Source organism: Populus trichocarpa, chromosome 6, assembly GCF_000002775.5.
Source record: "Populus trichocarpa isolate Nisqually-1 chromosome 6, P.trichocarpa_v4.1, whole genome shotgun sequence".
NCBI lineage: Eukaryota > Viridiplantae > Streptophyta > Magnoliopsida > Malpighiales > Salicaceae > Populus > Populus trichocarpa.
Window position 1 is genome coordinate 7,155,945 of NC_037290.2, and position 16,178 is coordinate 7,172,122.

The following is a 16,178-nucleotide window of genomic DNA, read 5'->3' on the forward strand; positions in this document are numbered from 1 at the left end:
TTGAAATAAATTACAATAACAATAAAATAATAAAGAAAGTTTCTTACATATTTATTTTAATTGTGTTCGTTTTTTTTTTCATAAAATATAAATCATCAAATATTATATTATTGAAAATCTTTCAGTAAAGTTTTTTTCTATATACCAAATCAAATAATCTATAAGAAAACCATCCTTCATCTTATTGTAAAGTCTTGTTTTAACAATCTTCATTGTTGAAAAAGTTTATTCAATGGTTGTCATAAAAAAAAGGTCAAAAAAAGTAAAATTAATTTGTCAATTAGTGAATAAATTACTATTTCTCTAGTTTCTACCAATCTTTGTTATAAATCATCAATGGATGACAAATTTTTTAACTCTGGATGAGTAAGTCTACCAAGCTTATAATTTTATAACTGGAATCTCAACTAAATTTTTTCTTGGTTAGAAAAATCTTCAGGATAAAACTTATCAACAAGCTTGCCTATATCTTAAGTATTAAATAATGTGGTGGCTTTTTTTTGGATTCAAAGATGCGCTCAACATAAAAAAAAACCTAGTTTTCTGCTCACTAAATCTATTATTTAGCTCTTGCAATTATTGATCAATGATAGCTGTAAATACATCAACTCGGTAGTGATGTTCAATTGTTACTAATTCCTTCTATGGTGAGATCGTCCCATATTAAAAAAAACAATCATCCATATTAGGAACTTCAATGTCCTTATGCTTACAAAATGTTCTCGTAAGGGTCATTTGCTCTCTTCTAAATTCATCTAGAGCTTCATCAATAATCAAACAAAATTTTGCATCACCAGTCATATGATGAATTGAAAGTTGAATATTTCTAGCGAAGACATGCAAAATTTCATTTTGAATTTGTTGTGATGTGTATTTAATATTTTATGGAGCATTATAAAAAATAAAAGCACCTACTTGTTCATTTTATGATGCTAAAAGTTCCATCATTTGAAGAAAATTACCCTGATTTTTTTTATTATACTCGTTCATCATGTCCTCTAAATGCACATGCTTGAAATGTGAGCTAACAAACAATATCTATTAAGAATTTAATATGTCATCAATTATTTATAATCTCTTGAGAAGTTTTCCTCCCAACCACCTTCTCAATATGACATAACTTATTTTTCAAATTATCCAAACATCCAACATTAAATCTATAAACTGAATTTGGACCTTTTTCCATATGAGTCAAAAAAACACATTATTCCTTATCATTAATTTTCTTCCAACAATTAAATCCATTAACAATAAATGTATATGTTCTTTCCAGTTGGTTTACTTGCAAATAAATAGCATAGGGAAAGACAACATTTTCTCTTTATATCAATGTTAGGAAAAGCTTTCATTTTGAACTAATGAGATTGAAATATGTGTTACCCGTCAGCAGAAATTCAAACATCAAATGTTGATATGGCTCTAAATTAATGTAAGCCCTTTAAATTTCATCTTGTTAATTATCTGGGTATTTCTAAATTTGAGGTCAATTACTTGGATCTCAAATTAAATGAACAATGTCAATATTTTTGTTTAGTACATACAATTCTAGTATGAGGTTGCTTAATAATCAATGCAGGTTCTTCGCAAACTGAAGTAGGTTAGGACTCTTCAACCATCAATTCAACATTACACACTGAAATTGGTTCACTAGACTGTGAGTCATCAAAAAAATTTCTCCTTTTCTCTTCTTATCATATCCATGGTTCAACTTGAAATCAAAATATCAACCTAAAATCAAAACAGATGAAATAGGTAAACCTTAATCACTACACCATTAAACAGTTTTACCGACAGATTCATTCCGTCGGTGTAAGACACATAATTCATCGGTAACATTTTTACCGACGAAATCCGTCTGTCGAAATATTGTTTATCGGTAATTCCTTGTTCCGTCCCTAATTCGGTCGGAAATAAAAAAAACCAAACACCGACGGAACACCGACCATAAATAATTAATTAAGAGAATCCAAAATTAAAAACAACAATAAAGATCAAGACCATAAATTGATGAAATTGGTATCTTTAATTCCACTCAAATTCACAAAAACTCAATCAAATTAAAAATTAATGATAACCCATCCAAATATAAAAACAAAATAGAATACCAATAAAACAATACAAAATCAACAAAAGACAATGAAAACAAGAAAAAATAATATATAGTTTTTGAGTTTGGATTACCTTCTTAATTTTGATGAAAGAGAGGGAGGGGCAAATAATTTTTGGCATGGAGCGCGTAAAGAGAGAGAGTTGGGTGACTATGTTTTTTATTTTATTTTTATTTTTTATCAATTATTTGTTTTACTAATTAACAAGTATTTTTAAGCTAGGTTATAAAAAAAAAACCAGCTGGGGGCCAGGCCCCCTCGTTCCTAGCATAATTATATATTGCACCGTCTCCCTTCGGCATCCAAATGGGGAGTAACGAAAGGTTCGAATAATCTGTGATTAAAATTGGAATTCATGAGTTGTTTTCCCCCTCAGTACTCGATTCAATGGTTTGCTACTTAATTTGTTTGATATTTTTAGAGACACTTAATCACTAGATTGGTTTTCAAGGAAATAAAATTCCAACCTGGCCTGCCTCTGCTCATTTTCTTTGAGTATTATTTTCTCTAGCAGCTCCATCACGCCTTCATTTTTTTAATTCGATTTTTATAAAACAGACGTAATTGAAGATGGGAAAGGTCTCCTTTAAGCGCTTGTTTGACACTCGATCGAGATGACAGATTGCCAACTCTAGTTGTCATTTGACTACCGGGTTCTTTTTAACTATATTCATAGTCCTTAACTAATCATGAAATGGAAAATACTTGTTCTATAATCGTTATGTTTTGGCAAGGGAATATATAGAATTAGGAAATTGTTTTTTTTTTTTAAATAAATTCGCGACCACAGCACAAATGCCGAAAATGTTGGTTTGCTTGAGCAATCAAGATTCTTAACACTTGCACTTTCTTTATGTATATTTAATATTTAGATGGCCTAACTTAATCTATTAGAAAACGAAGTTTTTGCTAACCCGTTGAGTTTTTCTACTTCAAGTCACTTGAAAAACTCCATAGAAGAAATTAAGTGCCTAAGCACGCAATCGTGTGGAGGCTATGACCATCTAAACTTGTATGTTTCTTCTATAAATATGTGTGTGTTGAGATATCGAAATTGCACCAACAAACATTTGCTAAAGCCACTTTTTTATAAATTAGAGCTTCTCTCCATTCATTCATAGCAGTACTCTTCTCTCTTCAAACATGTTACGTCTTCTGTTTTGGTTAACATGTGCTCTGGTTCTTCTAGCTTCTTCAGTGGCTTCTGCTGCAATTGTGGAACACTCATTCTATGTAATTCTTTGACTTTAAGCTCTTCTATCTTACATTAGTACTAACACTTTTTGTGGAATGGTCCTTATAGGTTCCCGTCTTGATAAATTATGCCATGCAAAGGTTGCATTAGGGTTTTTGGTCATTATTAGAAATATCAGGGGTGAGGATAGGATGGTAAGCCGGTTTATTATATCCTCCTACGAAGTTAACCTAGAGTTTTGACATAGGAAAAATTACATTCATCAAATTAGCCATACGCTTTTGTTTCATCTTGAGCTCCTGAGATCAAAATCATGTTCACACTTTGAATGAAAAGGATCCAAGGAAAAAGATTTGATTCTGCGACGTCCCAAGATTCAGTAAACTCTTTTCTTTCGTTACAAAAGGCTCGAGCTCGAGATGCCTACTAACTTGGAAGGAAACATGGGTGTCGGCAACTCAATACACTTCCAACACAGTTCTGCCCATAATTTAAATAATCTACTGGGAAAAGTTTTTCATCTCTTCTGGACTGACCAAGTTTGCATATTCTAGCTAGTACATAAGTCTGCTATATATATATATAGGCAAAACGATTTTCTACTTTTCTTAAACCTTAATTGCAAAATGATGGGTTTTGTTGTGAATGTTTTAGGTGAAAAACCTTACAGTTCGTCGGCTGTGCACTGAGCAAGTGGTGACTGCAGTGAATGGAAGCCTACCAGGCCCAACACTTCGCGTTCAAGAGGGCGACACCCTTAAAGTCCACGTTTTTAACAAGTCACCCTACAACATGACACTTCACTGGTAAATCCATGGTTTTTTGGTAATAGTAAATCCTTGGTTAATTACATAAGAAGCTAGAAGTGAGTGGATCAGAAAATAAACACATTGATTTTCTGTCAGAAATCGTACCCAGCTAGGAATTTTCCCAAGAAATTAATCGGCAATTTAATAATTCTGGCATGACTTATTATAATGTATAAAATAATTTTTTTTTCATTATTATTATAAAGAAAGGCTCGAATACAAGATCTTCTGGGGAGAACAACCCTGCGTGCTCCTTGGCTGTATAAAATAACGTTACCTCTTGTTAAATTGGTCTCTCTATCAGTCACTCTTTGCTCTGTTTTTAACTCTTCTCAGAGATGTCATTCTTTTCTTTAGATCAACGATACTATGAGGACAAAATATCAAATTTGTCTTCATGTTATCCACTAAAAAACTCTAATTGAAAACTTGAGAAAGTTATTCTTCAACTACCGTCCAGGCTAATATATATAATCATGATTAAAAAAAATTATTAGATTGGGTTCTATAAATATCATTATTATATCTTTTAAATTTATCATTATTCGATAAATTATTAGTGGCTAATTATTGAACTTTTTTTGTTTTTATGCAGGCATGGAGTGTTTCAATTACTTAGTGCCTGGGCGGATGGACCTAATATGGTAACTCAATGTCCAATACCGCCTGGAGGTAAATATACCTACCAATTTAAACTCCTCAAGCAAGAAGGTACTCTATGGTGGCATGCTCATGTCAGTTGGCTCCGAGCAACAGTTTATGGGGCACTCATTATCCGTCCAAGATCCGGCCACCCTTACCCTTTCCCAAAACCCGACAAAGAAGTTCCCATTTTATTTGGTAACCCTTGATTTTTAATTTAAAGTCACATGATTAATGCTCCAACTATTATGAATTTAAGATTAATGACAATGCGTGGTATTTAAAATATGTTTATATATATGATTGCAGGAGAGTGGTGGAATGCTAATGTTGTTGATGTCGAAAACCAGGCTCTAGCCAGTGGTGCAGCGCCTAACACTTCGGATGCCTTCACCATTAATGGACTCCCCGGGGATCTCTACCCTTGCTCTCAAAACAGTAAGTAATAATATTATGCCATCATCATCCTCAGTCATCATCGGTATTCATGGTATAAATATTACTGGTCCGTCTAGAAGATGAAATGTCCAAGCATATTAATGGTGACACATTTATTTTCATTTTAATTGCTCTTATTATGTTCATGGTTTATTTTGCCCGTGCAATCCCAGGAATATTCAAGCTTAAGGTACAGAAAGGAAAGACTTATCTCCTCCGAATAATCAACGCTGCACTCAATAATGAGCTCTTTTTCAAGATAGCCAATCATAATATGAAAGTTGTTGCTGTTGATGCCGGGTACACGGTGCCCTACGTCACTGGCGTTGTTGTCATCGGCCCCGGCCAGACCGTGGACGTTCTCCTCGCAGCAGACCAGGAAGTGGGATCTTATTACATGGCTGCAAACGCATATTCTAGTGCTGCTGGTGCGCCATTTGATAACACGACGACTAGAGGAATTGTTGTCTACGAAGGAGCACCCACATCAGCAACTCCCATAATGCCTCTAATGCCTGCCTTCAATGACACCCCAACTGCTCATAAGTTTTTCACCAACATTACTGGCCTGGCTGGTGGGCCTCATTGGGTCCCAGTCCCACGTCAGATTGATGAGCACATGTTTGTGACAATGGGCTTGGGGCTCTCAATTTGCCCAACGTGTTCAAATGGGACGCGACTCTCTGCTAGCATGAACAATTTCTCATTTGTGAGTCCTACAACTTTGTCCATGCTGCAAGCCTTCTTTTTCAATGTAAGCGGAATCTACACTCCTGATTTCCCTGATACCCCTCCAATAAAATTTGACTACACCAACGCCAGCATCAACGCCCTAAATCCATCCCTGTTAATTACACCTAAATCAACAAGCGTGAAGGTGTTGAAGTATAATTCCACGGTGGAGATGGTGTTACAGAACACAGCTATTCTTGCCGTGGAGAATCATCCCATGCATCTTCACGGTTTCAATTTCCATGTGTTGGCTCAAGGGTTTGGAAACTATGATCCCGTTAAAGACCCTAAGAAGTTCAATCTCGTCAATCCACAATCACGTAACACCATTGGTGTTCCAGTGGGAGGATGGGCAGTCATAAGATTCACAGCCAATAATCCAGGTGTGTGGTTCATGCACTGTCATCTAGATGTGCACTTGCCCTGGGGATTAGCTACAGCTTTCGTCGTTAAGAATGGACCGACGGAAGACTCTACTTTGCCGCCACCTCCAGCTGATCTGCCTCAATGTTAGTAGCTGTTCAACATTCTTACAACTCATTTTCGACTCTTTCACTGCAGCAAAGAAAGTTGATGCTCTGTTATTACAAGCAGGCGTGTGCCACCGAGTTCAAATTCTTTAATTGAATGTCATAATGATAATTTTATTTTGCAAACTTTGTTTGATGTTTGTGCAAGATTTGTTTACCATGAACAGATACATATAGTGATTTAGCTGTTTTATTTTTTTATTGTTCAAGTGTTGTACACGCATATATTGATACCTTGAAAAATTTATGATTCTTATCATTAAATAATCTCGGAGACCTCTCTCTTTCATGACAACCAGATACCAGGTAGGTTTTTTAGTTCAACTTTAGATACATTTGGATTTTGTTACTGTTGTTGGTGTATTGATTTATTTTTAAAGTATTTTTTTTATTTAGAAATATATTATTTTTTTAGTTTAATTTTAAAATAATATTTTTTATTTTTTAAATTTTATTTTTAATATTAATACATTAAAATATCTAAAAACGCATAAAAAAATAATTTAAAGTAAAAAAATATTAAAAATTATTTAAAAAAACACTTTTCAAACATAAAATAAAATAAAATAAATGATAATCCTTTTCCAAAAAGTTTAATGATTAGTTAAGCCAACGATTAGAACAGATTTAATTGTCCTTGCAATGGCTTGAATTGTGCTTGAAATTAATTTAAGGAAATTAACGAAAAAATAAGTGACTTTTTAAGGGCAAATTTTAAAATTGTACTTCAAAGAGAGAGAACAAGAATTCACTAATCAATTATTTTTCAAGCAATTATTTATGTATACTGGGGCATAGTACGTTTGTCATGTTTTATTAATTCATTAATCAAATTTATTAATTCAAGTTGGGTTTTCTAAATATTTACTGCTGGAACTAATTAATCTTGAATTTAATCTATAAATTACTTACAAATTTGATAATTCAAATTTTTTTCTTTAAGCAAAATTTATAATTATAATTAAATTTATTTTGACTCAAATTTCATTAACCAAAAAGGAAAAAAACTCAGGCGTAAATAAAACTGAATGCACTTTAAATAGGTTATTATATACACTTCTCTCTTAAAAAAAAGGGATGAATATATAATGGGAGCCATCCAACTTATTTATAGTAAAAAATAATAATAATAATTGAAAGGTACTATAAGCCGTGGTTTGAATATGTTGAGCTGTCTATTTTGGCATCCACATGATCTCACGCAGATTCGGAGGGCTATTTATCTTATACTTTAATTAGTAGTAGCCGGGGAGTTTTAGCTGGATTTGCATCGAGCAATTTTTTTATTTATTTTTAATTGGTTTGTCCTTTCATTTGGGCCCAGTGGGCTTTTCCGCTAAAAATAAATTTAGAAATGCTAAATTTATATATATTAAGTCCTCAAATATTTAAAAATAAATCTGGAGAAGATAAAGGATTCACTTGTACACGTGTAACTAGCACAATTGTTACACATCATATAAAATATTTGTACATTTTGATTTTGATTGAATCCATTATGGGATCTCGTCGTCTATTTGCAATTCATACCAATTTTTACTTCTTTGGCAATAAAATATAAAAATTTAATAATAAATTTAAGAAGTTAATTGACATTATTGGATTTGAATAAAATCATCATATCAAAATTGAATCATAAAATTTAAAATAGTTAATTTAAATGGTAATCTTGTACAATTATTCAAAACAATCTCTCATACTTTAATTACTAGTAAATTTACTCTGTTTGCTAACTGAATAAACAATATCAAGCCTTATACAATTCATAAAGTACAATAAGCTTTTAAATATTCAATGATATTTTAATTGGTTTATTTTTATACTTTTATTTTTAGATATATATACATTTATATCAATTGGTGATTTAACAGTGATATTGTTATTTTAAAAAAATTTATTAATAAAATAGGGATAATTAGTAGATTTGATTATGTGATGATCGTGTCTATAATAGCATGTTATCAACCTAAAAACATTCAATGATATAACATTTATCTACTTCATTTATTTTAAACTATTTAATAACATAACTTTGTTAATTTTTCATGTTATTGTTTAGAAACTTGTATAAATCATATAATGTTTTAACAAGTTTACAAACTCTGTCATTCAATGAACACATTAAGAAGATGTAGCAAGCAGAACACGAACTCCAGATATGGAACTGTAGCTAACACTGCCCAAATCATAACCAATATCCTTTCCTTGAGCTGCTAAAATGGAGGATATACAATCCTTACTATATGCTGCCAAAGGTAAGCCAGAGATAGTAACCCATGCAAATTTATCAAAAGCCCTATATGAGCATTTCCATGGCCTGAGTTCATCGAAAAATAGTCCCCAGTCAAATTCATCTGACTTAAAAGCCGTCATCATAGAATCATATAAGTTATTAAAACTGCTTGAGATGCTCCCAATAATCTAAAGTCAATCAATTCCATTCCACTTCGCAGTACGTAGCTTTGGTTTAATGGCAACATAATCCATATTAAAAGAAAAAACACCAACCAAACTTTGCTTAAGCCATTCAACATCTTCCTCCTTGATCCCATATACCATTGTTCTTACCTCTTCAATTTCTGCACGTTCTAGAGTGTTAGCCACAGCAACATAAGTCCGTTCATCCCTATGTCGTAGTGGAACCTGATGATTTCTTGGCGACTCCGACCTTTGAGCAATACGAGACCTCACGGTTGAGCTTCTTTGGGATTTCACTAAACTGGCTCTTAATTAGGTGCATGTTTAGGGAATCGTCTAGTGCAGCAGTGATTTACGTTGAATTGATTTGTGCTTTGTGTTCGAAATTTCTTATGCTACCTCTCTCCATAATAGTTCAAGTCCAATTAAATCACTTCTTTAGACTTTCGATACGTGCCAAAGTGTTAATGATATGATATCTGTCTCCACACTTTGTTCCTGGTTCATGCTATGTTTCATGAAAGATGAAGATATGCTCCAATTGCACTGGGTTTATTAGATAAAGATTGGATCAATTTTATTTATTCATCAAATAAAGAAAGGAACACAAATTATCTGTCCGCAAAACTCAATGGCATAATCGCATAAAATAATCCTCAAAAAACAGAATACAATCAAATTGCAGCCCTGAAGACCAGTATATGTCGCGTTGAATTCCTCGTAGTCTTTCTAATTCACTAGATATATAATATAAATAATTTCTCATTCAATATAAACTAGTCTTCACAGAAAATTATCTTGAAGACACCAAATATATGTTTTGATTACATGGGAGCAGGGGCAGGGGCAGCGATCAAAGATGCGGTTTCAGAAGCAACAGGTCCAGGGGCTGCGCCGGAGCTCATAAGCTGAATCATGGAACGGTGAGGGTTATAGCGGGCAGCATCACAGAGGTCAGGCAAAAATGCACCTGCACGTGTCAAAAGACATTATGAAAAAATAGCCATTGGGGAGAATATTGATGGATGCTGTAATAAAATTAAGAGTTCCTTGGCTTTACACAAGGAAGGATAATTCTTTGATTAAAGGTGAAGTAAGCAAACCACCAAAATGCTTTAGTTAGTTGAAAAGGAAAGATCAAACAAGAACATGAACAAGTACTCTAATATATATCCCTTATGCACAACCTTATGCACAAAAGGGAAAGGAATTTCGAATATGAGACATAGGAAGACGTTACTGTAAATTTAATTAAGCCCAAGATAACATTCTGCTCCACAGCTATTCTGAGAGATGAAATGTCATAACCATCAATGGTTTGTCCTTTTGACCTGGTCTTATTTTATGCATCCCACAGAACGATATTTAATTGTAAGGTAAGAAATAATCAAACAGGCCGGATTTTCGAAGAAACCAAGGCGGATTTTGATTTTCTAAAAATATGTATGCTTATTGCTATCAAATCTGACCTCAGATGCGAAAAGAGACCCAAATAAATGAAAAAAAAAAAGGAAAAAGAAAGGAAATTCAAAAACAAAATGGATAGCCGCAACCAAGAATTGAACATGGCATTCACCAATTTTACGTTTCAAAACCCCAGACCAGTATTTAACATTATTCCTTTTGTTTTTAATCATGAGCAAATAATATTCCTTTGAAAAAGGAATTGAAGAAACAAAATTCTCCGAATAAACACATGCACGTATCGTAAGATCATACCTTCTCCAGCAGCCAAATTGAAATAAAGGTCTACAATGTTGGGGCAGTTCTGGTAACAGGCAGGCGAGCAAAGCTTGCCGGTGAACTGAGGCTCAAGGAGTGCATCAGAGGAAATGCCAACCGAGTTCCTATCAACCCCACAAGCCTTGACACAAGCATCGGTCTCAATGTAATCTGCCATTTTCTCAACAACCACCTCGGATGTCCTGCACTGGTACTCAACGGCACCATTTTGTTTTGCATATGTCTCCAACAAGCACCTCTTGCCGGACGATGAGACGGTAAAAGCACAAATATCATTTGGCAATTCCTCGCATACAATTTCGGCTGCCAATTAAAAACCGACCATCATCAAGAAAACTCAAAGAAAAAAAAAATCAACGAATTAACAAGCAAGAATGTTACCTAGTGTGTGCATAATGTAATATATATAAAGTGCGCATAATGTAGTATATATAATTACCTAAAGCTGCTTGGAGGAATAGAGAAGAGAGAAAGAGAACCAATGGGAGTTTGAAGGAAGCCATTGATAAGATACAAGATGTTATTGCGGTAAGGTTGATTGATAGGGATTTTTCCTGGGATGATGATTGCTTAACTGACAGGACAATGAAGAATTGAAGAGGGTTTTTTGAGGGGGGGAGAGTGAATACAGGGGAACGAATTTATAAAAAAAGGCAAACGGTATGAATGGCTTATATAGAGAATGTAAACAGGCATTGAGGTTGTTCTTTGCTTGTAATACTCGTACTTGTCTATGAAAAGGACGCGTAAACCTATTTTTGGAACGCGTTAAATTGATATTTTCCGTGCAGCCCATGAGGCAGAGCTCTCATTTGCTGTTTTTATTTGCATAGCAGGTTTTTCCTTAATTTATTACTCCATATAGGCATAAAGTACTCTGTTCTTGTTTCTTGTGCGTCCAAATTCAGATGTGGAAAACTAAGAACAACGTGTTTGGATGTCTGTTCGGTTGACTTTCTAACCATGCAGAAGTTTCTTATAGTCTACCATGTCAAATTACCCAATTTGTATTGACTCTGCGGCTCTTCAACTCCTTCGCCTCCAAGAAACACTAGAACCGGTGACTTTTTAACCGACACCATTCTCTATTAATCATGAACGAAATGGGGTTATTATTGTTATTATTATTATTTAAAGTGAACTAACTAATTATGGCGGGTTGAACAGCGGGGGAACGAGGAAATTAACAGCAAATTTTGTTAAGTGAACAATTTCCAGATTTGAGGCCAGCAGTAATTATAAATTTTGCTTGACCTGGATCACAATACGGCTCAAGCCTGAACAGAGGATGATTAGCGGGCATGGGAATTAACTACCCTCTATAAAATTAAATAAATAAAAGACAGGAAAAATTGACTTGCCAACAATTTAAGAGAAAATGATGCGTGCATGTCCTGCCTTGGTGATGCTATTTTGGTCCGTCGGTCACGTCCAAGATGAAACATGTCAATCATCCAATGGTGATAGCGAGCTTCAAAGAAAAGCAGCAGTCTTCTTCGAAGGCGGCTATGGTTGAATTGAAAGCTAATCCATCCTTGTAGTAGCAGCCATGGAGTTCCTCTTACGTAACGTCTGACCATAAAACACAGAGTCTTTTACTCCAAAGTTCAAAAGAGAATGGCTTTGAGATCATCAAATCATTGTGTTAATTATTAATGTTCTAGAACTTACCATGATTCAAAATAAATTTAAAAAAAAACTGCTTTTTCTTTTTACTAACTCTAGAAAGTGTAGCTCTCATAAAAATACAAGAAATCCGTCTATCTAACATTCAGAAAATTAGCCTTTGCAACAAAAAAAAAAAAAAAAAAATTATCAAATTTACTCTATATTTATCACACTTCATCGGTTACATCTAATTAGAAAAACAAAATTGTTAACTTGATTTTTTCTAGGAGGAAATTATGCATGAATTGAAGAATATTTTTTTATTGCCTCGAATAAATTGACTTGATTTTTTTATTGGAATTTGTTTTCAACAGATTTCACGAAAACCAGCCCCCCAGACCATGGAGGATGTATAGCGTCAGATCATCTTCAGAAACAGGATGATCTATGAGTGAGATTTGTTGGGGATTCCGGCTCCCCCATGCGCGGACCGGGGGTGTACTGATACTTGCTCAATGGAGGCTTAAGCACACTGACACAATATTTAACGTGGTTCGACAAATTGCCTACATCCACGGGAGAGAATCTATATTATTAGAGATTAGAGAAAGGATACAAAAATACATGTAAAGGAGGAGGATTACATCCACTCTACTCAACTCATCAACTCTCTTGCTGCACTTGTAGCTGCTGCAATGGCAGCAAGGCTGCTGCCATTGCAGCTCTCTTTCTCTCCACTCTCTTGCACACACTCACGTTCTCTCACTCTTTTCTCTCAAATATAAGCCTCCTTTATAGGCATTTCATGGTCAACATGGAGGGGCCAATAGCCTTAAAGCATGGCACCATTTGTGGCATTAATGGAGCAACCACTTGCTTAGTGGTGGGGTATTGCCACTAAATGGCAATATCCTAACAATCACCCCCTTTGCCATTTATGTGGGCAATTGTCCTCTTGCTTTTTCAGTACAAGCTTGCATTCTGCAGGTCTTCCAAGCTTACCATTCTGAGAGCGTCTTCAACACAACATTCCTTCGAGCGTATCAACCATGCTCGGTCCGGAATGATTTTTCAAGCCTTACACCAAGGCTTGCAACACCCCCTCAAACAAATATTTCCAAGTGCGACAGTCATTTAGTATTTCAATGTGATCACAAGCTCACCACTCTTCCAAGAGTCTACTCATCCAGGAGTTGCGCCTGCCCTCTGTTCCACCCTAGGAACCACGCCTTACTTCTTCGTGAGTCTCTCGCTCTTAGTCGTAAGAGTCCAGGTAGCTCTCCACCTTTAACCATGGGGGCAGCCCATTAAAGGTTGATCCATATCTGTCTTCATACTCTAAGTATTACAATGCCATCACCGAGCTCACCACCTTGACAAGAGTCAACTCGTTCCCGGAACCTGCGCATGCCCTCTGCTCTTTCATAGCAGCCGCGTCTTAATGCTCCATAAGTCACCCACTTATTGTCCAAGGCAAATGTCTTCTAGCTCATTGATCTTTAGCATGGGGCAATATCCATGAAAGTCAATCCTGCATTTGTCTCCATACTCATCATAGCCACTTCATTGGCTATACACCTGTCCACTTATATCCAGCCATCATTTTAGCTTTGGGGCGTTCTGAACTGGGCTCATATCGTGGCCCACACACCTTCTCCTTAGGTGTCTCCGTTCGTCATCATGCGGCGGTCTGAAATGGGGCTCCTATCGCGGCCCTCACACCTTCTCTAAGGCGTCTTCGCCCGTTGTCATGGGGCGGTCTGATCTTGCGCTCATATCAAGGCCCTCACACCTTCTCTAAGGTGTCTTCGCCCGTTGTCATGGGGCGGTCGCATCCTCCTTCAGCTGAGATGCTTCAAAGTGGCTCCAAAATTCTCTACCACCATGTGTATTATGGGAGAGATTACTGCCACTGACTACATAGAAAGAGAAAGTTGTGGTATACTCCTCGCAATCCTCCACCTCAATTTCTATGTTTGGAGCTTCTGCGCCTTTCTGCTTGACAGCTCCACCTACACCAACTCTCTTTGGTGTTTTCATCTTTTATCACAGGCGTTAGCACCCCCTCAATTAGGTGCCTCTGCAACAGCTCTCTTTCCATCCTTGCATGCATTGGAAAGGTCTTCACCTGTTGTCTTCATTAAGAGCACAAGAGACTTCCTGTTGTACAAACTTTAACAGTCTCTGCTCTGAGCTTCATCTGGGAACTCTTCTTCTCCTTGCACCTGTTGTCTCATTACAGTACCTCGTTGGATCTTACGGGTACTCTGCACAATCTCCGTGTGCCCTCGTGCAATTTCTGTTCTCCAGATTTCTCTCTATTCCTTACTTATGTTTGACAGCAGCTCATCCTGTCATAACACTTGTCCAAGTCAAAATAGGGTGCCAATCTTTATCCCCTTGCTGTATTTCTCTTCCATTATCAGGGTCTGCATCAATTCTCCCATCGAGAAATCACAGTCACCGAATCTAACTTCTTTGGAGAAATCACCACTCCATCTGATCCTTGATCATACGGAACCCAACTGTTCTCTTGTGCCGTCATCCTGCTAGTCTTCAACCGTTTCATTACAAACTGTTATATATACGAAAATAGTACCGTATGGATAATCCTTCCACTAAGCAAGTTCCCAGGAAAGATTGGAGGGGTCGCACTGGTCCCGCTTAAAACCCAATCTCCTAGACAGAACTTCTTAGGCCATATCTATCCATCGTACTGTCTTTCCGTATATACAACCATTTGCTAGCTTTGTTGCGGCTTTCCTTTACAAGTGATCTGGGGTATCCTGGTTTTATACCTGATTTCTCAACATCTGGCGAGACTACCAGTTCTTAGATTCGTCAAGATTGGTCTTGATCAATTTCCACTCTACACCTCTTAATTATCCACATGATCGGGTGTCCAGAGTGTCCCAATTTTGCCTTCCATCAAGGCAACTGAAAAAATAAAATCCCACCACTTAGCAGTTCAGCACACATAATTGGGCAAATGTGTGTGTCTTCTTCTTCTTCATCTCCATCGACCACCATGATGACCTTCAGATACCTCTTGATCGGGCAATCTCTCTTTAATAATTCACCACCACCACTTTCGGTCTTAAATCTCAATGATCAGACCATACCATTGCATCCGGAACGATCAAATTAGCTGGAAACAAGTCTGAAATTGTTCAAATCGCATTTCAGACGGCTAAGATTTCATCAAAACAATTCTGGCCTGATAAGCGGCCCAGATTCAATCTCAGATCCGGTTGCACGTAGGATCAGCTTCACTCGATCCTGTCCCTCGACTCGCGTTTGGTGACATGGCAGGTGGGTCCCAATGTGCTGATGTGTCAGCTGACTGGTCGCTGACTGTGCATGATGATGTCACACTTACATCATGCTGACGTCATCCTGGCATGCCTACTGTGCATGTTGATGTCACTATTACGTCATGATGACGTCGTCCTTATCCAGATCAGCCATGTGGGTCGGGTCAACTACTATTCGGGTCGGGTCAGCCCATCCGGGTGAAGAAGACGCGTGTGACGCGTGGCGCGCGTCTGTGCGCGTGGACAGTCTCCTCGCCGGCGCGTGATGGCGCGTGCGGAGTTTTCCGACGTACGATTTCGACGCGGTTTTCAACAGTGGCTTCGTCTCTTCCTCCTCTACACAGTGGTATGGTCAAAACACAATTTTAAAAACTTTCATTTTTGAGCAAAATCAAACACCCCTTTAAACCATGTGCTCTGATACCAATTGTTGGGGATTTCCGTCTTCCCCATGCGCGGACCGGGGGTGTACTGATACTTGCTCAAGGGAGGGTAAAGCACACTGACACAATATTTTACGTGGTTCGGCAAAACCGCCTACATCCACGGGAGAGAGTCATTGTATTAGAGATAGAGAAAGGGTTACAATAAATACATGGAGGAGGATCACTCAACTCCCAGCTCACTTTGGTGCTCTTACA

At 36.6% G+C, this 16,178-nt stretch overlaps 2 protein-coding genes across 2 annotated transcripts; one reads left to right on the top strand and one right to left on the bottom strand.

Annotated features, from left to right (window-relative positions):
• Window positions 1–3,151: 3,151 nt before the first annotated feature.
• LOC7454973 (laccase-7) lies at window positions 3,152–6,721 on the top strand. The gene is made up of 5 exons (XM_002308160.3): window positions 3,152–3,341; window positions 3,958–4,109; window positions 4,708–4,952; window positions 5,064–5,192; window positions 5,366–6,721. The coding sequence occupies exons 1-5, from the start codon at window positions 3,252–3,254 to the stop codon at window positions 6,436–6,438; spliced, it is 1,689 nt and encodes a 562-aa protein (XP_002308196.1). The 5' UTR covers window positions 3,152–3,251; the 3' UTR covers window positions 6,439–6,721.
• A 2,702-nt stretch (window positions 6,722–9,423) lies between these two features.
• LOC7454974 (uncharacterized) lies at window positions 9,424–11,276 on the bottom strand. The gene is made up of 3 exons (XM_002309069.4): window positions 11,055–11,276; window positions 10,592–10,918; window positions 9,424–9,842 (listed from the first exon to the last, which is right to left on the bottom strand). The coding sequence occupies exons 1-3, from the start codon at window positions 11,116–11,118 to the stop codon at window positions 9,697–9,699; spliced, it is 537 nt and encodes a 178-aa protein (XP_002309105.2). The 5' UTR covers window positions 11,119–11,276; the 3' UTR covers window positions 9,424–9,696.
• Window positions 11,277–16,178: the final 4,902 nt, after the last annotated feature.

Excerpts from the sequence above, each read along its gene's own strand:
- LOC7454973 (XM_002308160.3), top strand. The coding sequence starts at position 3,252 with ATGTTACGTCTTCTGTTTTGGTTAACATGTGCTCTGGTTCTTCTAGCT. Across the intron at positions 3,342-3,957 it reads TTGTGGAACACTCATTCTAT|GTGAAAAACCTTACAGTTCG; the intron begins GTAATTCTTTGA and ends TGAATGTTTTAG. Across the intron at positions 5,193-5,365 it reads CTACCCTTGCTCTCAAAACA|GAATATTCAAGCTTAAGGTA; the intron begins GTAAGTAATAAT and ends GTGCAATCCCAG.
- LOC7454974 (XM_002309069.4), bottom strand. The coding sequence starts at position 11,118 with ATGGCTTCCTTCAAACTCCCATTGGTTCTCTTTCTCTCTTCTCTATTC. Across the intron at positions 10,919-11,054 it reads ATTCCTCCAAGCAGCTTTAG|CCGAAATTGTATGCGAGGAA; the intron begins GTAATTATATAT and ends TTTAATTGGCAG. Across the intron at positions 9,843-10,591 it reads CAATTTGGCTGCTGGAGAAG|GTGCATTTTTGCCTGACCTC; the intron begins GTATGATCTTAC and ends TGACACGTGCAG.